This window comes from Cebidichthys violaceus, unplaced genomic scaffold, assembly GCF_023349555.1.
Source record: "Cebidichthys violaceus isolate CVI_PGR_0920_01 unplaced genomic scaffold, fCebVio1.0.p SCAF_78, whole genome shotgun sequence".
Lineage (NCBI taxonomy): Eukaryota > Metazoa > Chordata > Actinopteri > Perciformes > Stichaeidae > Cebidichthys > Cebidichthys violaceus.
The window spans coordinates 545404-567802 of NW_027176962.1; the positions used below are offsets into that span (position 1 = coordinate 545404).

At 40.9% G+C, this 22399-nt stretch overlaps 3 protein-coding genes across 5 annotated transcripts; 1 reads left to right on the forward strand and 2 right to left on the reverse strand.

Annotated features, from left to right (window-relative positions):
- Positions 1-161: 161 nt before the first annotated feature.
- Positions 162-5428, forward strand: rd3 (retinal degeneration 3, GUCY2D regulator). 3 transcript variants are annotated; one of them, XM_068737357.1, is made up of 3 exons: positions 162-329; positions 2056-2396; positions 4443-5428. In XM_068737357.1, the coding sequence occupies exons 2-3, from the start codon at positions 2107-2109 to the stop codon at positions 4798-4800; spliced, it is 648 nt and encodes a 215-aa protein (XP_068593458.1). In that variant the 5' UTR covers positions 162-329; positions 2056-2106; the 3' UTR covers positions 4801-5428. The 3 variants fall into 3 exon arrangements, with proteins under 3 accessions (XP_068593458.1, XP_068593457.1, XP_068593456.1); XM_068737356.1 differs by having other exon boundaries at positions 2095-2396; XM_068737355.1 differs by lacking the exon at positions 162-329 and adding an exon at positions 1205-1230 and having other exon boundaries at positions 2095-2396.
- A 16-nt stretch (positions 5429-5444) lies between these two features.
- On the reverse strand, positions 5445-8507 carry si:ch211-22i13.2 (uncharacterized protein LOC553945 homolog). Its single transcript, XM_068737358.1, has 7 exons — positions 8364-8507; positions 7952-8024; positions 7432-7599; positions 7244-7305; positions 7033-7125; positions 6609-6698; positions 5445-6506 (listed from the first exon to the last, which is right to left on the reverse strand). Exons 1-7 carry the CDS (start codon positions 8364-8366, stop codon positions 6456-6458), a joined length of 540 nt encoding a protein of 179 aa, XP_068593459.1. The 5' UTR covers positions 8367-8507; the 3' UTR covers positions 5445-6455.
- An 885-nt stretch (positions 8508-9392) lies between these two features.
- On the reverse strand, positions 9393-17963 carry rhag (Rh associated glycoprotein). The gene is made up of 10 exons (XM_068737319.1): positions 17683-17963; positions 13379-13562; positions 12977-13127; positions 12697-12844; positions 12194-12360; positions 11963-12100; positions 11702-11823; positions 11419-11492; positions 11199-11272; positions 9393-10850 (listed from the first exon to the last, which is right to left on the reverse strand). Exons 1-10 carry the CDS (start codon positions 17861-17863, stop codon positions 10776-10778), a joined length of 1314 nt encoding a protein of 437 aa, XP_068593420.1. The 5' UTR covers positions 17864-17963; the 3' UTR covers positions 9393-10775.
- Between the last annotated feature and the right edge of the window lie 4436 nt (positions 17964-22399).

Sequence of the window (22399 nt, forward strand, 5' to 3'; positions counted from 1 at the left end):
CAATGGCTCCAGTTGGAGATGGTGCCCCCAACCTCCTGCAACAAGTAAAGGCAGGCCAGAGAGGCTCATGGGAGGAGGAGGGAGGAGGGAGTGAGTGAGTGTGAGAGAGAGAGAGAGAGAGAGAGAGAGAGAGAGATAGAGAGGTGGAGATAATGCTGTGAGGTCTGTGAGGAGACGGGAGAATCCATTTCTCTTCCCTCTCTCTGCTTTTGCCAGTCTTGTGTCTTCAGCATCCATCTGTCCTTCTGATGTCTGCCGACTTTTCTTATTCTGCTTTTCATCGGTTTTGTTTCTCGTGGAGTCTAAGAAAACTTTCAAAAGACTAAGAGGTAAGAAAACTGTTCATTCTCAATTATGCTTTGGAGCAAACGGCAAGAAATTGGACCGAGAGATGTGATGTTTCAACATATTCATGTTAGAATCTGTCAAAAAGCAGCCAGCGGTCCAAACACGGATACGTGTTAGTTGTGAAACTGAGCAGTGGGGATATGAAGAGAGAGAGAATGAAAGTTCAAGCCAGTTGGAAATGCGAGCAGTTTTCTATAATTCCCAGGAAATAAGTCAAATTTGAATGTACCGAAAGCAGGTGAACATGAGAGAAAACACTGCTGAGCTATCTACTGTAGAGCTGCAACCATTAGTCGTTCAACAGGTAATTTAATCAGCAACTATTATAATCGTTAAAATACATTTGTAAGCAAAAACAGGTTTCTTCCCTTTGCTTTATAGTAATTTGAATATTTTGGGTTGTTTTGGATTGTTGGTCAGACAAAACAAGACTCTTGAAGACATCACATTGGGCTCTCAATTGTGATGGACAATTTGTGTTCATTATTTTACGTTCGTCTGATTATTCAGTAATGAAAATAGTCATTAGTGCAGCCCTACTCGTGTTTATTTCTTATGTACAAACTTCAGTAAAACAATATTTAGACACACAGGACAGTCACTGGTCTAACATATGAACCAGTGATTGAAAGGCTATATTTCTCTGCATGTGAGTGACTCCATTTTGCAGGGCTAGTCAGCTCACCGACGCTGTTGGGTCCAGAAGTTAGATCAGGTAAAGGCTTCAGCTAATCTCACTGTGTGAAAGCTTTTTTTTTTAATGCACATGTTTACAGCCCCATGACAACCTCAACACCTGAACAGATTAACTCAAGATTAAGAGAGTGACAAAACTAAATGGAGACCTAATAAAAGAACGAAGAGCAAAGGTACAACATGAAGGTAATGTGTACTTCTGCTGAAATACACAGTTCAAGCATTGGAGCACTTTTGAGGAGATCTTAAGGCTGCAGCTAACGATGATTTTCAGTATTTTCTAAATGAATGAATCGTTTGACCTTAATAATGTCAGAGAATTGAAAAATGCTCATCACAGTATCCTAAAACTCAGTGCTCGATTCTTCAAATTGCTGTTTTGTCTGACCAGTTAACAAATATATAGTTTTCATTATCAATTAATCTGGGCAGCAAGAAGCTGGAACGAGAGAATGTTTAACATTCGTACTTGAGAAAAGACAAACAAGTATTTGAATATCGAAATGGACTTTTACTCTTCATTAAACGACGACAACATCCTCATCAGCGTCTTCTTCTGTTCCGTTATTGTACTTTCATCACTTTTCATCATCAATTTCATTTCATGTCCAGATGTTGAAACAGCGTTTAGATGTGGTGAAATAAATGATGCCAGATTATGCAACAGCTACTATGCTGCCTCTTTCCTATGTGGTAAAAACCTTGAAAAGCAAACACTTAATCATCTGAACTCCATCAATTAAATGCTCATTACAGCAGAAACCGCTGCAACTCCGTACTGCTTGTTTTTGTTTCATTGGTTTCACCTTTCAAGCTCTGCAAAGTACAGAAAAGCCAATTACTGTACAACCTTTTCAAAACGTCTCATTCATCACTTTTAATAAAAGCAGCAAATCTAATATAGCCCTATGAATTCGTCTTTTATTCTCTAGTCACCTCGAAACAAATTAATCTGAGCAAATATTTCAACAGCCTGGGGGTTATTGTTGGTGTGATCTCTAATCATTGCAGTGATTGTCTTTGTCTCATCGGGGGGGGGGGGCTGTGAAGGAGGACAAGGCCATGGCCTCCTGGTTCAGCTGGAACGAGCCGTATCACCGGAGCCCACAGCGGGACCCGGCCGATGTGGTCACCGACACCCTGATGCTGGAGTTCAGCTGGCAGCTGAAGGAGGCGGAGCGGCAGCAGAGAGAGAGGGACAACGAGTACCAGCGCCTCAAAACCGGAGTGGACTACAGCTGGCTGGCCAACACGCCTCGGCCCTCCTACAACCTCAGCACCGGGGAGAGGATCGGCCTGGAGGACCTCTGCGCCAAGGTGCCGCCGCCCTACTGCGGCCAGGTCATACTGAAGTAAGGAAACACACAAACTATAGTGAATATTACATTCATGTCTTGACCATAAAAGTCCACTCTCAGGAATAATACTAGATTTATAATTATGACCAACATCTAATAGAGGAAACATCAGATCCAGACCACCTCCAAATTGCTCCGAAATCAAATCATTTAATATGAGCTGGCCGACCTCTCTGTTGTCCGTCACATGACTCCGTAATGCTTTGGTGTGTTTGTCCTTTAATCTGCAGCAGAGACAGCCTGAGCTCGTTGGAGCATCTGTTCACAGAAAGCTGCTGAGGTCTCCGGTGTCTTGTTAGAGGTCGACAGTTTTTTGGGAAGCAGTTTGGCTGCTGGTGTTAATGCGAGGCGCTAAACGCTTAACAACGCTGGACAACACACACACACACACACACACACACACACACACACACACACATTTTAATGAGCTGCACAGAGGAGGAGCCCTATGTTGAAGGGTTTCCAAAATGCCAGATTGTCCTTATCTCTTAATCTTATTCTATATTTAGAATCCCATTAACTTCCACGGAGCTGGCTACACATACAATTATAATATTTTGGATGAATAAATAATTGAAAAGAGGGGAGAATGAGTTTTAAATGTGAGACGTTTATATATATATATATATTTTTTTATTCTTCTATTTTCTTTCTCTTATTCCACACATATATTATTCTCCTATTCGACAATTATTAAAAGAAAATAGAAAATTGAAATAGTTACACGAGAAAGATGGCTTCTCTGTTATGAGGAAACTCAGAAAGACGCACAGATGCAATTAAAAGAACCAGAAAAGCGTGGACTTGGTGTGGACTTAAAATTCAGTTTTGTCAAATGTAGCTGCTGTAAAATGTTGGCTTACATTTGTAAAACTGGCTCATATTTCCAATTATTATATATTCGAATAATCAATTCTATATATGAATATACAGTAGTGCAGCTGAAAAAATGACGGACTGGGTCTTTAACGACATGAGGGATTTAAAAGTGTGAATAAATAGTCTAACATAGACTCATAGACGTATGACAGATATCGTTTTTTTCAAGTTAAAGAATGACCTTTCATGCTCAATCAATAACTTTCATCCACTTACCTAATAAATCCTCTACTAAAGGTCAAACGATGATTATGAGGCTGACAGCAGGGTTCAGTCCTGCATTTTCATTCACAATTGAATCATGAATTGTGCCTTTAATATAACTCTTTTCCACTTTCATTTGAATATTTAGCTTATTGCTACCAATGCCGGTTATAGTTCAATTTGAAAGGTTTAGGTAGATAAATATGATTGTGGCCCTGAATGTGTCTTCAGAGCTCACATGAGTTTAAGTGGAGTAAAGTGGGCCAATCATCAGTCAACATGGAAACACTTTCCCGGGAAGCAGATTCACAAATAGCCATCTATTTAAAGGTTTTATAAGGCCTCAGCGCCTCTCGTTAGTAAGAGGAGCGTACCGGTTCACACAGGTGGAGGGATGATGACTGTGATCCAGGTTGTCTTTTATATCATTTGAATGGATGTTTGTTTCTCAAAGGCCAGAATAATATTCTATGCTTATATTTTAACACTATTTCATTATTTTATTTGACAGATGTTTTCGTTTGTATTTTATTTTTATCCTACTTCCTTGTCGTCTGAGTCATCTGTGTTACAGAAGTGTAAAAGTATTTATTTCTGTACTTCTGACCAAATTGTTTTCCTATATATATATATATATATATATATATATATATATATATATATATATATCTACATTATGTTGTATCATTTAAATAGATCACATGAATTCAAACCACTGGAGGTCAGTAAAAACAAGATTTTCAAGACTACACATTTGAAAATGAAAAGAAATCTGGGAGTGTGGAGTTAGAAAGAAGGGAGCTTACCAGATCTAATGTCAGATAGAATTGGCAGCAGTTGAGTTGCATTGTGGGTAATGTACGCACCAGGTTTAAGCGCTAAATGGGTGCAGTACTCAAGACTATTCCTCCAGTATGACAGAAAACCCACTGTGAACTTGATCTGCACTCCTCACAGGTTCAGGGAGGTTCTGCAGGCCAATGAGCCCGAGGCGCAGGAGGTGTCCGGCCTGTTTCGCTCCGTCCTCCTGGAGACGCTGGATCACCTGAAGGAGGAGCAGGAGGCGCAGCGGCTCGCCCACCAGTGGAACAACAAACGTGCCACGAGCGTGTCCCTCATGAACTTCAGGTCCCGGATCAAGATCAACCCGTTCGGAAGCACGGTCGGCCTGACCTCCGCTGTGACTGACGAGGCCGGGTTGAGTGACCTCAAGACCGTGTCCGAGGACGTGGAGAGAGGCATGGAGGGGTCCCAGAGGGTGTGGAGCATGCCCGACTTCAGATACAAAGGAACCAGCAGCAGTAAGGTTGTCTGATGTGGGGCGTCCACGGCACGGGACCCGAAGACACGGCACACTTTGCTCCAGACGAGGCAGCATGAATCCCACTCGTCCTCTTGTCAGTATGAGACCAATCAGCAATTACTGATTTACCTGAATGGGCAATGTCAGGTGGTTTTTTTATCAGATTTTTTTGGAACTGAACAATTTTGTGTAAGAGTATCGCCTCTGGCAGTGATGCATCTTACATTTTGTAGACATTGCTATCTAAGCATTGAGGGCTATTTACTGTTGGCCTATGATATTCATGCAATATACGGGCTTTAAAGGCTTTCTTGACTCCTAAATATTGCAGGAAAGCATGAAATATGTTGGTGTTGAATGGCTGCAGAGGTCTTTTAAGACAGTACGTATGTACATATATATGAATAATATATATATATATATATAAATTGTATGTACAAGTTATTAGTGGTAGTCACTGTCATTCATAGGGTGATTCATGCTCCCCTTCATACAGCACACAAAGACTCAGCACAATAATTCATCGTTCCGTGTCAAACTGAAAGTGTTCCGTCTGTTCTTCATTGAAAGAAAACAAACCTTTCCGGTAGTTAATTGTTGTTTCTTTTGTTTGTCACACATCAAGAGTCAGCAGTAGCCTTCAGGCTCACTCCATATAAAGCTTCCAAGTGGATTTGATTTATTTCAATTTAATAAAATGACTGATGCTGAAACAATATCCATGACAGAATTTTGGGGGAATGAATGTTCTGAATAAGACATACAGTTACCATCAGATGTTGATTCCCATATCGTTTGAAACAAGATGTACACATTTAAATATCAGTACAGGCTGATAACACTCTGATTCTCACAATTACTGTGGAAACATAACGGTTAGTTATCTACAAAAAAAAAATTAAAATAATTATGGGCAATCTTACATTAGCAGTACGGTTGACATGGATGATTGACAAGAGCCAGCAGGTAAACAATTTGAACTTTGGAGGAGAATCTATTTGACAGATCAAGGTGTGTTTAAGGGGCTGAGGAGCACTACTGCACACGCGTGACAGTAAACGTTGTGTCTTTGAAACTTCTGCGGGTGGGGAGTCAGAAAGAAATTAGTTTACCAGATCTCTGCGGCTCGTCAAGTTGCGTTTTGGGTAGTGTAGGCGGCTGGTTTTGAAGAAGAACGCATGAAATAAAAAAAAAAAGGATGAAAGACGTCTCTGGTCCACTGTGAGTCCCACATTGTTATAGGAATAAAATGCTCAAACGGTAGAGTACACTTTTCAAGGAGTCACCGTACGTTCAAATCACAAACAAAGTCGAGAAGCTGATCGCTGGCGGTCACTGGCCTTCATCTGATGTAGTTAATTACAGACACAACATTTGATGACACTGCTCGCCATAAACATTTCTCATAATCACAAAAGCTATCGGGCCAAGCTGAAGAATCCGCCACCTGGACAGCGCCATGGAGAAAAATCAAAGCCAGCGGTCCGAACGCGGCTCCTTCAGTCCATCAGGCTTGGTGCTGCCTGTGTGTCAATGCAAGTTGTATTCGTCATCTTCTTCTTTCTCAGAAAAAAACTCTTCATCGTTGTTCTCCGGGAAAGCCGAGTTGTTTGTTTCCTGAGTTCTGCCGACGTGTCTGAGCGCTAGTTCTGCCGTCCGCAGCGGCATCACAGGGTGGAGTTCAGGAACTCAAGAAGTTCTGCCCGATTTTTATCCCGCTGTAACAACAAAAAAAGAAGCAAATAACAATCCATCCACACACCGGATAGATCCACTGGGTTGCTACTTGACCGAAAAAAAAAAAAAAAAAGTGCGATTACCTGTTTGTCTTTCTTTGACTTCTTTACTTTCATCTTTATCTTCTTCCCAGAAATCATGCTGTACTTGCCTTTTTTCTTGTCCTTCAAGTACTGAAAGAAGACAAATGTAAGTTTACAGAGATTACAATAAAATAAAGATGGTTGACACAATGACATAGCCTGTGATTACGAATGTCACTCGGTATGTGCATATCATACTAGCACATGTTGGGGGCTGGCAACAACTGCCAAACATGGTCAACGTCACCACTTAATGGGATTCCATTAAAAGGTATTTTTATCGAGGTGGACTTGATTTTAGAGCTCAGTGGAATTCAATGAATGGAAGTCAATTACAGAATGGTGACAGTGTCATGTAGGGACTGTCTGGAATAATGTGCAGAGAGCATTTCTTTGTCTGACGGGACGTTAACGGGCGGCTTACCTTGGAGATTTGTACAGGTCCCGTGTTTTCCTCTCCTCCTTTCACTTTCTTGTCTTTTTTACGTTTGTGTCGTTTTTCTTTCTTCCCTTTCGGCTGCAGGACACAAAAATAAGTTGGACTCAGTTATGTTCCGTCATTAAACAATTCAGTCACTTTTACCGAAACTTGCTGTCGATTATAAAACACACGGGATCGAAATGCACAAAATTACTTTTTTGTGCTGTTTCTCCTTTTTCCTTTTCTTAGACTGCTTTCTGGATTTACTGTCCGAGTCTACAAACAATAAAACACATTGAGTCAATTTACTGATATTTGTACTGTTATGATTAAAAAAATTAAAAAAATAACATAATATGTGAATGAACAAAGCACAACATTAAACTTTAAAGATACACTCACCGCTACTGCTAGAGCTACTGCGACTGTGGCTGGATGAGTTTGATGAGCCCGACGAAGAAGAAGAAGAAGAAGAGGACGACGAGGATGAAGACGATGACGAAGATGACCTCGAAGAGGAGGACGAGGAAGACCTACTACGACTGCGTTTCCGCTTCGTTTTTTCTCGACCTGAATAAACAGAAATATAAAAGATAAACGTGAGTATTAGCACAGAAGATGACAACTGATTCTTTTTAAGAGCAAGACATAAGACACGTGACCTGATGCACTGATGACATTATGGTCTTTAGGACGCCATTATCGCTGGCTTCCGCTATACAAGTATAATCATAATAATACAACTGTGTGAGCAGGTTAGAGAGAGACATTTAGAAGACTAAAACGGACTGAAGCGGTCTGAAAACAGTTCTAACAACATTTCACTTGAGACAGTAGTGAAAGTTAGGAAAACAGCTGTGACTGTGAAGGTATTGTTGTCGTGACGGTGGGTTTCATGTGACACATCGATCAGCGGTCTTGCCTGAACTCGTTGATCTCTTCCTTTCATCTGTCCTGGAGCTCGAGCTGGACACCCTCGTCTCCGCTTTCGTTGACTAGAAACAAAGGCAAACATTTGTACCAGATGTATTCGGGCAATCTTTCATTGAAATCTGATCTGAGCTCCGGTTGGGAAGAAATCGCTAACACTGACGAACCTGATGAAGTTACACAAGGCAAACGCTACCTAACCGTTCAAAATAGGTACACCATTGCACGTAATCGTGGCTTTGTTGAGACATTTCTGATAACATACTCAGACAATATTAACGCTTACCTTAATTGTCCTTTCACTTGTGCTTAACAAGGCTACGTTTACTAAGCTAAAGCTAAAATGCGCGTTAAGCTATTAACGTTGAATGATCTAATGCTGGTGAAAGAAGTTCTGTACTCACCATGGCGACAGCAGAACACCGTTAATTTATCACATATGTACACTGACACTTTAACAGCTGAAAGAAGAGTAAGATTTATGTTTATTCGCGATTATCTCTCGTAAATTAGCATTAGCCAGCACTCTTAGGAGACATTTTGTATCCCATGATGCACCGCGGGAAGTACGTTCAAAACAACGGAGCGAAAACTGACGTCCGCCAGAGCCGTGTACGGCGCTGCTGTGTGCTCTGAGTTAATGCTGATAATTACAATATAGAATAAGTTTTATTCTACTTTAGGACTTTTAATCTTTAACTGTCTCCAAGCATTCACAAACCACGTTGGAAGAAGTTCGATTAGTTAACGTTATCTGCCATGTTTCCTCACTTTCTAGAGTAACGTGTAAACCTTCGTTATACTTGTGATGTTCAGGATTAGTTAAAACTGCTTTAGAGAGAGAGGGAGAATCTACTTTATTGTTTGAAAGCTGATAATCATGTATCGACCAGCGTTAGTATTTTAAACATAAACAGATAAAATTATATAAGCAAACTTTTATTATAAAGCTCTTTGGAATTTGTAGTATTGTGACAAATATGTCGTACATTTTACAGTTTAAAGATTGTCCTTTATTACAGATGGACAAATTGTGTAATAACGACCAGGATCTAAATTACCTCAAACATGTCTATATCAGAAAGCATATCATAATTGGATACACCAGCATATATATATATATATATATATATATATATATATATATATATATATATACTGTATAAATTTGGACAAATAACAACTTTGTCCAGCTGGTGGTGCTAGAGGAAAAGTCAGGGGATCACAAAAAGGATTCATCCTGAGGGGACATGAATGTCTGAGCCAAATTTCTTGACAACTAATCCACTAGTTCATGAGATATTTCACTCGAAACCACACTTGGCACAATTAAGTCAGCGTGCAACGTTACAGTCAAATGTAAGGAAGTTATTAGACTGTAATATTTCCACAAATATCTGCATGATTACGACCACAAAACACAGAAACACTGGTATTGTACAAAACCATATTTATTATGACAGTATTAGTATATTATACAAATATGAGCACATCCACACTGTATAAAAATACAAAATCTTGATGTGTTCAGGACATACCAAACCAAAATATTGATTAACACTACTGTATGTGTGTAGTCAGTTCCATCTAGCCCTGCAGTCCATGTTTAATGTCAAACACAAGAAATCTGTCCTTCATCACTCAGACACCATGTAGCTTAAAAAGATGCAGTTTGTTGCAAGTGCCACAGTTCAAAACTAAACTAAACTAACTAAAATACAATAAAAGAATCCAACAGTAACTCAGCTCCAGAGAAAATGTGTGAAACATGATATAATGCTATAAAAAAAGTGTATTATTTGTCACATTTCCATCTTCTATGAATGCTAGCCCTTTCTTATTTATCAGTATGTAAGTTCCTGTTGAATTCTTTTAAGGCTTCTGAAAGTATTCAGTACCCGTTGCTCCTTCTTTTAACCCTGCAGGACTTCAATAAAACTGACCATGTCAATTCATCTGAAAGCTAATCTGTATGTACATGTAAGAATACATGAGGTATAAATTGAAAGCAGACAAAAAAAAAAATGACGTTAGCTTGCCCAGTGACAGCCAATCTAATGCTAAATGCATTCATCCTCTTTGCATGAAAGACATTGTTCAGCTGCCCTCGGATGAATAGAACGTGATTGTATGCAGTGGGAGATAAGCAACGCAAAGGTTCATTAGTTACAACATATCATGCGACTATCCCTGCCCACGTCAGAGCCTCACTGCTGGCTTCACACAGTCTGACTCTGACTCCTTACAGAAGGACTATGGGCTCCAGTGAGGTGATGCGAAGCAACAGATCAAAGCGGGTTTTAAACGCCTCAGCCGAGATACAAATGTGAGGTGTATGGAAATATAAAAGAATGTGTGAAGAAAAAAAGATCAAACTATACTAATATCTTAAAACATGCTTTAATGCTTCATTTTATTATATAAAAACGACATAAAGGAGTGGGAATAGTTGTCCATCAGCAGTGAATCTATGGCGTGACCCACTGTGTTTTTTGATTTAATCACAATTTTCAGTGTAAATAAAGGTCCTTTTTCTTTATGTAAATGTTATTAACCAAATCTTTTATGTTAACAATTTTTAAAAAGGACTCATGTGTGTTTTGGAGACTCTATTGTGTAAAACCTTCACTGCCCTAATGTCAAATTTAAACTGTACTTTGATGGAAAACACGCTGCTGTAGATATCTTTCCTCACAAAATTTCAAAAGAAAAATCACATTCAAATAATTGACAAATTGATATGAGCCGACATGGTGTAGCAGATTAATAGTCCTTTACTTCCTAGTTTTCAAGCTCAATGGATGGTGAGCAGATGTTTAAACCTCTGCTTTGTTCTTTGAGTGATCGGCGTGAGTCAAGCTCTCCTCATTCTCCTCCTCCTCCTCGGGAACCTGGAAAACATATTGACCAAATTATTTGTCTGTAGCATGATGAAAGAGACGTACATAAGACATGGGTGGACGGCATGTGGACCTCAAACAACTGTTAGCTTGTATGCTGTACCAGCTGGGTGGAGTTAACCAGCAGAAGATAAAACAAGCAGTACGAGAGAGTTCTAATCTAATCTAATGGGATCTTTATTGTAATAATGAGGTGAACCACATTCATCTCATCATGATCCCAAAACCACAAATATAATAACTTTAAAAAAAAAATACTGGGCTACTGCTTCTATTACGTGTGATCCTCGACAGTCAGGAACTAGAGATAGTATTTATGACGAAGTGGTGATTTCTTACCTCCCAGTATATAGAGTCATCGAAGCAGTTCTGGTCTGGAGGCTGGCCCCAGAACGGCAACTTCATTATTAAACCTTGAAGAAGAAAAGGCATTGTTTGATTGCTCAGGCTTTTTTTAAAAAAAACAGAAAGATTGATAAATAAGGACGTTTTTTTCCATTGTGCTTAGGAATTTAACTGTTGTGTCCCATCGATGGCCTCATGTTTCATCTCCACCCACCTGTAACAGCACCTCCAACCAAAGCGAAGCCGAGGGATGAAGCCAAGGCAGCAGCTTGCATGGCAGCGTCACCTCTGAGGGGGGGAGAGGGGATCGAGTGTAAGAGCTGACATTTAACTAAAGCTACAATACTGTTATGTATTGTGTGTTAGGGCTGGGTGATAATTTGATATGATCATTTCCATGGAATGGTATTGAGATGAAATCATATATTTAGATATCGTGATACACACACATAGTCATATGTATATGTAAGATTTGTGGAGATAAGTCTGGCCCTTACCTATTTGCTTTTCCCAAAGCCACAGCCACAATACCAGCCAATCCACCCAGGATGCCAGGCATGCCGTGCAGATTGTGGACGCCGCAGGTGTCCTGGATGCCCAGGTTGGATGCCAGGAGGGGCTGCAGAGGAGGAAAAAGGTCCCTTGTTACAACCAAATTAGTGTCTTTTTTTTTTAAAAGGTGAAAAATAATTGTATAATCAAATACATCACGAATCTGAAAATCTGCCTATTTTATTATTTTATTGACTGGAACTTACAGTAAGGTACTTGAAGCCCAGGGTAGAGATGCCGCCAGCCACTAGTCCAATCAGCATCGCCCCAAATGGCCCGATGTTCATGTCAGCACATGTTCCCACAGCAACGCCACCAGCCAAGGTGGCATTCTGAATGTGCACCTGTAGTATATAAATATATGTAAATCATTTTTTTTAATTTTTTTTTAAATGATTGAACTAGTGTTGTTAGATATTAGAGGAAAGCTATCTGACCATGTCCAGTTTTCCTTTGTGCTCCACGAGGCTGGAGATGGCGTAGGCAGAGAGCACGCAGGCAGCCAGGGAGAGGTAGGTGTTGATCACGGCTGTGAGCTGAGTCAAGCCTGGGTCGGCTATGGCCGAGTTAAAGCTGGGCCAGAACATCCACAGGAAGACGGTTCCTGGAGAAGAGGGTGATAAAGAAACCGCATTTAGTATCAGTTAGTCGTAAAAATTCTCTTTGCTATAAAACCACACTGCGAGGTGCTTATAGACTCAAAGATTCTGTTTGTTTCTGAACGGGATTGAGAACTAGCTGAGGTCAGGATCTCTTCAGCGTCACTGCGCCTGCTGCATGGTTATTTGTGTCCACTAGGGGACATAAGTCGTACGTGTTCAGGAGGCCAGCGATGAACCAGTGAGTGAAGATTACAGCCAAGTAAAACTCATATCCCTGTTAAAAAATGTAAACAGATGACCAATACATTACATGAGTTTGAAGCGTAACTGGCTCTTACCAATCATAGCAAACATATCAGAGTGGTAAACGGATCCATCGTTCTCATGTCCGTTTCTCAAACCCGGTCGGTAAAGCACTCGAGCCACAGCCAGGCCGAAGTAGGCTCCGAAAGCATGGATGATCATGGACGCACCAACGTCGTTAGCCTGTGACAGACAAAGGTGATGCAGTGTATTACAGTTCGGTTTACGCAATGAATTGTCCCGGTCATAATGCAGGATTTAACCAGCGTACTGTGCTCATCTAGTTCATCGACACGTGTGTCGTTGTGTGCTTACTTCGAGGACTGTGGCCACCAGATGTTCATTGATGGAGAAGATGGTAATCTCCAGTATGGTCATGATGAGGAGCTGCACAGGGCTGGTTTTACCCAGAACAGCTCCGAAGGAGATCAGGACTGTCGCTGTGCTGAAGTCTGCGTTGATTATTCTGCAGGGTAGAGAGGAAAACAAGTCTTTAGGAGAACAGATACTATAGGATGATAAGGAGAAGAGTTGGAACACAAATCAGCAGTTCAACATTCATCATTTACTGAACCTAAAGTGATCTGTTAGAGCTACTCAGCAGCCAACATGACAGCTCGTTGGTTTATTGAGCAGCTACTTAGTTGGCGATGTACTGCATGAATGTTAATCAGAGGGTTAATGAAAACCAACACGTGCAGAGAAAGACATTCATACTTGAAGATGGTAACTTTGATCTTGCCGCCATCGAGGTGCCAGAGACCCTGCGTGAGAAGGCCCCACTGCAGGCCGAAGGCAGCCAGGAGTAAGTTGATGCCGACGCTGCTGAACCCATATCTCTTCAGGAATGTCATCAGGAACCCGAAGCCGATGAAGATCATGACGTGGACGTCCTGAAACACTGGAGACACGAGAGACGGGAGGTCAGTCCTGCTGCCGATTCGATGACAGGGAGCTGCTTTGTCGTGAGAGTGCCGCTTTAGCCTCAGCTAAATGCTGACATGAAATTGAATTAGATGAACGACTTCTTTTTTTTCTTCTTCTTTTACTCTGCCTTCAATTAGAAATTAGACTTTGCTTGACACGGTGGTATTCTTTAGACTTTGTAGTTTAAATGATTTATTGAGCAGTTGCTGTACTTCCCTTGAGTCATTTCCCTCCACAGGGGCTGTATTGTCAGCCGTGACCTGTTAGCTGGAAACGCAATTCAATCACACTATGAATAGGACTCTGGGAGAATGCTTCTGCTGTTCCTGTTTCTATGAAGTGCATATGATCTGAATAAATGTAACTTACAAGTTCACCCTTATCTATTAGTGTTAATAATCGGACAAAGACAGCGGGGTTTGGAGTTCATTTCATCGTCAGTTCATGATGTTTTCACTATATACAGTATATCTATGTATATAGATTCTCTGTGTGAAGGCGGATCTACGTAGAACTAGACCGGCGTCGTCACCCTGACAGGAAGTGGGACTCCTGTTTCCTCAAGGTCTTTACGCTTGATAGATTGAGCCCCATTTGTGGGAAATGCATCACGGTGGAGGTGTGCACAGGCTCAGAAACAATGTGCTTCATCACCTATTGTGCAGACCGGTCTCTAGGGCTGGGCGACGTCTACCGAATTGGCATAGGACGTTGTCCGCAGTGAAACATCTCGATGGACAATATTGTTGTCGCTATAATGGTGTCTTTGGCTCAGTAGGGCGGTCGTCACGTTGAGCGTTCACTTATCATAACTCCGGTGGTTTGATCCCTGGGCCCCGCAGTCTATATGTCGAGGTTACCTTGGGCAAGGTAATGGCTGGGCCATCCGTCTGTGAGTGTGTATGGTTAGTGTAATGTGTTTGTGAATGGGTGAATGCTGGCTTGTGTTGTTTCCAGTCTTTGTGCTAAGCTAAGCTAACCAGGCGCTGACTGTAGCTTTACATAAGTACAGTAGATATGAGCAAAAGAAGTACACATGCAAAATATTGAAATATTTTTGTCTACTTCAGGCTACATTTCTATATAACACAGAACATCTTGCAAGCACTGGCGCCGCCGCTTTAGAATGGTACTATGAAAGAGATTAAATTCATCCAGATCTATTTTCACAAGCGATATTTACATATAGAGTATGTCGGCACATTTTAACATGGCATGAAAAAAAACACACTACATCTACTTTTGTGAGGCAGAATCCGAAGACGCTACAATTTAAATACTGTGTGGTGTTTTACTGGGTTTCCACAAGTGCTCAAAAAGCAGATGTTATACTGTAGGCTGCTTTAATCATTTACCAATCAGATCAAAACAGAACCGCTCAAATTGTACTTGAGTCATAGCGGTTGCCTGGCTGCTCCATATTCAAAATATTGTTTTTAGAGGTTTTAGGGGGTAGTAATTAATAGTTGAAAGGGAATAATGTTTCAACTACTTGAATCTGAAAAGGATTAATGTTTGAAATGAATTTGAAGTGCCATAATTTACTCAGATAAAAAATGATAAAGATCCATAATGACACATGGCACAGTGTTAACTTAGAGAGTCTGTATTCAGGGTGATTAAAGTCATATCTCATCTTGTTAACCTAACATTTACGTTCTCCAATGCTTGATAAGCCAATCAATCACTTTACGAACACAGTCACAATCAGATTTAAAGGCCGACTATGCATGCGCATAAAAGGAGTTTGACTCTAGACAGGGCTGTTATATACACAAATAGGTGTAAATACAATAATTACATTTAATATATATAATAGTAATAATACAAATACTAAAATAAGAAGTGTTTCTGAAGTTGTAAACAAAACAAATGGTATAATGCAAGAAAATAATCATGAAAATTGTGTCAATGATCAGCTTAAAGAAGTCCTGATGTGTGTTCTTTTAGCGCTGCACAACGTGTGGTCAGCGCTTCAAACACTGAGCACTGATATCGTCAGCGGCGAATGGAGGCGTAAATATTGATCTGGCTCACATCCACAGAGCCGTTGCGGCCCTTCAACTTGTACTTTGACCCCCCCCCCCCCCCCTCCCAAAACTCAGTCGGTTGACGCAGACTTGCTCTTCTTGTAGTACGGGCTTCTAGTGAACAGTAGATGGAGGATGGGGAGGAGGTGAAGCTTGGAGAGCAGCCACAGCGTCTGGCACCACGCCCAGATGTTAGGTGAAGCTCAGTAATGTCCTGAAGAACTGGGTGAGCCTTTGCGATAAAGAGAGAATCCCCTCAGGACCTACTGTCCTGCAACCTGCAGAGGAGGGATGCAACCGCTGCTAAAACATCAATTACTATTTCATTTTTCTTTAACTGCTGAAGCAGCAGATTTCTCTGTTATCTTTGATGTTTTTATGCTAAAGTTTTTAAGATAAAAATGATTTTCCGAGAGTCTTAATTAGAAATGCATGCAGTGTTTTGTCACACCACACAACCGTAGTCATTTACACAATTTTATGATTGATTTAAGAGCTTTAACTCACTCCAGTGCAGTCCACATGTGTCTGCTTATACGTCTTCCTTTGATCCTATAACTGTCGATGTCTGGTATGCAGATCTCTCCGCACGCAAACCGCAAGTCTTCACGTTATCCAATTGCATTCTAAATGGTCAAGGCTGTAGCTCATTCCACAGAATTTAAATTCTTGATACTTGAGATGTGTTTGAGGCATTTGCAGATATGTCCTTCAACAGCATGAAAGTAAACCTCTTTTTTTTTTAAAAACTGCTTATTGTGACGTCACTTAGATGCTTGTATGTGGCTCTAAAAAAAGCTGTTTTCACATCCATCTGCTGAAGGAGGTAAAATTTCTCTGCGCTCACCTTAAATCTCACAGCAGATTGGTTTTATTATACCGCAACTTTTGGAGGCCAATTGTGGTCCAATATGCAACTTACACAAGTGTAATGTGGAAACTACACCCACACTTTCCCACTGGCGTAGAAGATGTCTTGTGTCGAGCAGTTAAACGATAACAATATAAACAATATTTGCAAATTGATGTACGGATTTGCACGAAGGGAAAAGGAGTGGGTGTGATTTTAGGAATATTTAACGCAGCAGCATCAACATTTTTGTGTGGAAAACCGTATTGGAGGCAAAGCAGACCTTAACTCAGTGTGATCAAAAACTAAAGAAGAAATCAAAATAATGATAGACACTTTGAAAGACTATATAGCTGTGCATGTTGTAGGCTGTCCTATCTGAAGTAGAAGACATACTCAGACTTAATGATGAGCAATGAGCTTATCTCTTTCGGACACACCTGCCCCACCCAATCATGAGCAGACATTCAACTGCCGATTAGTTTTCAAGATGCAAAAATAAAAACCTCCACTGCAGAATCCGCTCTCTGCTCGACGAGCACCGTAGTTTAAACAAAAAACACGTATTTAACGTCTGCCATTATTTTCTGTTATCTGTGTGTTTGACACATTGATTTAAAACACGTGTGACCTCCCCTCTATGAGACCTGACACTTTTCCCTGCAGGATCCTCTTTGACTCCTCCGCTGCATGTGTATGAATAGACCTTGTGAGAAATGGGAATGTGACCCCATGGCTCCTCTTATTGCAATCAGCAGACCTGCTCTGGAAACAGCCTCCAAATTCTTCCATTTCTGTACGCAAATAATTGGAAAAATTTCACCCGTAAAACAGAATTAACATTCTTCCAAAGGAAGGAAAGGCGGCTCTTTTCAGTTCACTCAACACTTCAAAGGTCAAGACTACAGAAGCAAAGTTCGGAAATATTTAATATAGAAGATTTGTAGATTTGTTCTTTTTTCTAAATCTTTTTTTTAATTCTTCATTTCAGCATATTGCCCAACACACACAATTGTGTCATATTCTACAACAGTGACCTTTTTTCTCTGTCAACATCAAAGCTGCAAAGCTGCAGCAAAGGCAATGTGTTAGAACCATCTGACAAAAATCTGATTATCCATCATTTTTAACCTCTTCAAAAGAAGTCTAGTGACCAAATATTGAAGCATCCTGTAGCAGAGTGTCCCTCTTTTAGCAGCCCCACACAGACTTACTGGGGTAGAGATCCATGGGCTGCGCCTTGTCATGGTGAGTCTCATTGGAGTGCGTGTCATGCCCGTGACCTTTCCCATCATCATAGTCCACAAACACAGCAAACAGGATGATGGTGATAATCTCCAAAGCCAAGGCCACAATAGGGAACTTCATCCTCATGTTGGTGGAGTACGCAGGCATCCTGGTTCTCTCTCACAGTCTCCCTATCTGTGGGGGTTTTTTTTAGGGGTAGTGCGGTGTGAAGGGAGAGAAGAAACTGGTGTCTGGTTTTTAAACTGATGCAGGTTTGGTGGTGACCAATGATAGGGCAGAAGACTGGGGCCTGGGTGGGGAACACCCCCCTCATGGACTTTGCTCGCGGGGATGGGTTTCCTCTCTGGGCGTCAGAGTGGACAAAGCAAAACACAAACGTAATGACAGTCGGCCAATGAGCGGACATGAGAGAAATACTTAATGACGGCTCCTTCCAACTCATTTTTCTCTGTCAACGTTTTGTTTGTTGACTTAACTTAAATGTTGGGACTGGTGCATTTCTTTCATGTCTTACATTAGGAAAAGAGAATTCTTTAAAAGATGTCAGAAATGTCTCTATTTACTCTTTGGAGCTGTTGTTTGCTCAAGACAATATTCGGTACCTTTCATACAATTTCACTTTTTTGAGATTCCTCTTTTTTCTGCTCTACTGATCACTGTTCCTCTTTCTTAGTGCAGAAGACTTTGGTAACTGTTCCCTTGATATTACACCCTTTTGCAGTTTTTTTTAAAATGCACCTGCTGTTTCAGATACATTACTTGAATTTACATTACTTAAATGTAAATAAGTCAAATGTTACTTAAAAGTATTAAGTCCTGCATTTAAGTTTTTTTCATACAGAAGTAGCAGCAAAAAAGTCTAAAAAGTGAAAGTCCTTTTATGTTGTGTGGACTCATAACTAATCCATTCATGTATAAGCAGCGTTTTAATGTTGTAGCTGGTTGAGATGGAGCTAATATGTCCGTCCATGAATGTTTTGTAAATTAGTTTTTCGTATGTAGAATCCTAATCTGCATCTCCAAATGCAGTTTATACACATACACCTTATAATTAATAAAATAAAATAAAATTGGCATTGAGTACCAGAGCAACAAAATGCAGTTTAGCATCTAACCTGCAAAAAAAAGGTAGAAAAATTGGATATAGATATATCTTAAGAAGGACTAATTCACAGACCAGTTGGGTATAACACTAACAATTAATGTAACTGTTCTAAATATATAACAACATATAAACAAAGTATATAATTGTACAGTATAATAATATAATATATACTATAACTATGTGGTATGTATAGTATGCACAGGGACATAAAACAGTATGTACAGCAGAATGGGTCCGGTTATGTTACGCAGTACAAACAGCAATAGGATAATATGTACAGTGACCCGAACGAATGTCTCCTCCTTCAAAAGCCAACTGTTAGCTGCGGTAGTTGTCTCACGTTGCATCGACACTGGTGCTCCATACATGACCCCGCAGACAGCGTGTGCAACTGCGATCACGTCGCCTCACAGTTCAAGCCCTTCACCGACGACCGTTACATACAGCACATGCCTGAGCTTCCTTTCCTCCCTGGAAAACCATCCGAGCGATCTCATCCGATCGGCTCGTATAGGTTCTGATTCAGTAAATGGCTCCCACAGTGTGTGTGGTGACAATCTGAGGCCTCTCAGCAAATTCCCTCAGACCAGAGGTCCTTCATTTGGATCCAAGAGCTTTATGAATGAGCGGAGTTGTTAATCACTGCCAGCGACACATTTCTGTTTGTCTTGGAGCTGAGCGCGGGGAATGTTTTCTCAGACCCTTTTGGGAAATTACTTCCAAATGTTGAGAGATACCAAATACTCTGCAGCACTGCTAGGACTAATCCACTCATGCTGAGCATGTGCTTTACAGTGTTTTGTTGTAGTATTTGGCATACGGTGGAGGCTTTTTCATTGGGCGGGGCCACGTTGTTTTTTTGTTTTTTTTTGACAAATGAGCTAAGAGCTTGAAGAGCACGGGAGGATTTGTGGTCCAACTGCTGCAGTCATTCATTCATGACGATCACAGATACTTCCTCTTTTGCTTTCTCTTCTTTTAACTCTTTTTAAAATTACATTTCAGTCCATTCATTACAAAACAAGCGATGGTCGTTTGACTTCTAACTGGTTATTTTTGCCTCCAGAGAAGCTCTAACCCTGGGAAATGTTTGTATAATGGTGAAACTCCAAATCTGCTATTATTGAACCAATTACTATGTCTGTAGTTACACGATCAACTTTTCTCCACTCAGCTGTAATCTGTCAGAGAGCATGAGAACTGTTTGTATAGTCAAGACTGTTCAATAACAGTAAATGCTCCGAGTCTCACATTTCTCAGCAGAGTATCCCAGAGGTACCAGTGCTCTACGGTTGTTGCTTTACGTCTCATGGCCTCCCGAAGAGGCATGATTGAGTGTCTTGATTAGACATTGAGACCGAGAGTGGCAACATGCTTTAATCTCCTAGTAAACAGGAGTCTCTGCAGGATGGATAATACGTTTGGGAAAATACACACATTTGCTTTCTTTTCGAGGATAAGATCAGAGGACTCACGACTCATGAATGTTCCATAACTGTGCAGCTACAGGCAGGAGACGATAGGCTATATTCACGCTGCAGGCAAAAGACGCCGAAATCGGATACATTATTTTTCTCATAACGTTATGAACAGCATAAATCACATAGCATCCGATCTTTTCAACTCTGATTTGAGCCACTTTCATATGAGAAAGATTCAGGTCTGATGTTTTTTGCAAGGCGACCTCAGTCTGTACAGTCGTATCGTAATTCATGCGACTTTTACGTCCTCTGAACAAAAGCCACCATTACTCCACTGAAAGCCATGGTTGAAAAATGTTGGCTCTCACTCTCCTCGTTATTATCTGCTTCCACTGCACATCATCTTATAAATGAAACGTGAAGGCTGGTGTAACAGGATTTGTACGGAGGACACAGGAAATAGTGGCAGCACAGCAATCAGAGGCAGAGTCAGAGTTCTGCAAGTTTTCAGGACAAAACAACAGTAAACCTATAGCTCACTCCAGACAAAATAAACTAGACAAAATAAACTCTTTCAGCCGGGCCGCTAGCCTCTAGCTAGATCTCCCTGAGATCTCTCCAACCCTAGAGATCTCAGGGAGGAGCGACCCTGCTCCTCTCGCAGCATGCTCTCCCCATGTTCTCCCCAAATCAACTTTATTGCTTCACATTTATCCATCTCCCTGATGAGGAGATCAGCTCCAGGTATGCATCTTCCCACGCCTGATCCCAATGCTCTCCTGAAGGAGTGGGTGGAGCCCTCTGGCCGGATTGTAGATTCCTCTAACTACTCTGGACCTCAGCCCCTTACAGCTGTCTTCAGTGGCCTCCATTATTTACCTCCTGAGACGGCGTGCCGCGAGTGATGTCTTTGTTGTCCTTCGTGCATGCGGCTCAGCTCAGGACCGTGACCAGTTCACACAGGAATCTGATATTGGCCATATTTTAAAAAAATTATCTGATCCCAGCAATAAATTTGAATTTTGCGCAAGAGACTTGCAGTGTGAACGTATACCATAGTCTAGCTGAGCATATAGACTAGCAGGGGAAAGCTGCTCGCCTGGCTCAGTGCCATGTAAACAAATATAATCAGAAGCATCTCTAAAGCTCACAATATCACAATAATACACATCTTGTTGTTTGATCCGACCACATCGGATTTAACTAACGAGATGCAATGTATTACGAGTGGTTGGTAGATGGATAGGGAGCTGGCTTAATGTTTCCCCAGACAAAACTGATGGTGAAATAAAAGCATTTATTCTGCAGAAGTTGCCTAAAAAAATCACGATCATACAAATAAAATCATGCTAATGCACAAACCGATTTATTTAGAGTTTTTGTCTTTTCTACACACATTTGCTCACATTATTAAATTTGCTGGACTGTTGTTTTTTTTTAATTATTGGCCTATGTTTTCTGTAATGTACCATGATACGGTTCTGTCAAAAATGCCATGGTGCAAGAACCATAGTAAAAATTCTTATGCTCCCTGTTTCCAGCCTTCCAGTGTGGTAGACGAGCATCGCTCCTGTGCATCTCATTATCTATTTGACCTACTATCAATTTGTTTCACATTGCTTTTTCACCTTGAGCACCAACCGGCGGATGTCCGCTTCATACTTCGATGAGCTTGTCGCCACTCAACCTGACAGCCTTGACGTTAGAGCAACGAGAATAATATAAATAATATTAATGAAATGAAGGTAATAAAAGCACAACAGTCACCAGCAACATTCAGTGTCCGCCCCGGCCGATCTGCTCCTAAATGGGGCTTTTTCGGTCTTTGTTAGTTGTGTGTCTGAAATATAATGTTGAGGATAGACAGACACGGCGACAACAAGCTTCTGCTCCATTTACTACAGTGACGCCGCCTTTTCTCTATAGGCGGCCGCATGCAGCCGCAAACGCTCTGACCTCATTGGGAACAGTTGAAACAACACTGGTATTGAGCTTCTCATCCTACTCTTAGTAAAAAATGATTTTCTTTTAATTTTCGCAATTTGTTCACATTGACTTTAATTGTAGTGACCCTTGACATTCAAATTAGAATTGTTGACCGTTGTAAGTCATCTTGACAATGCTAACCTTTGAGGGAACAGAAAGAGACCTGGAGGA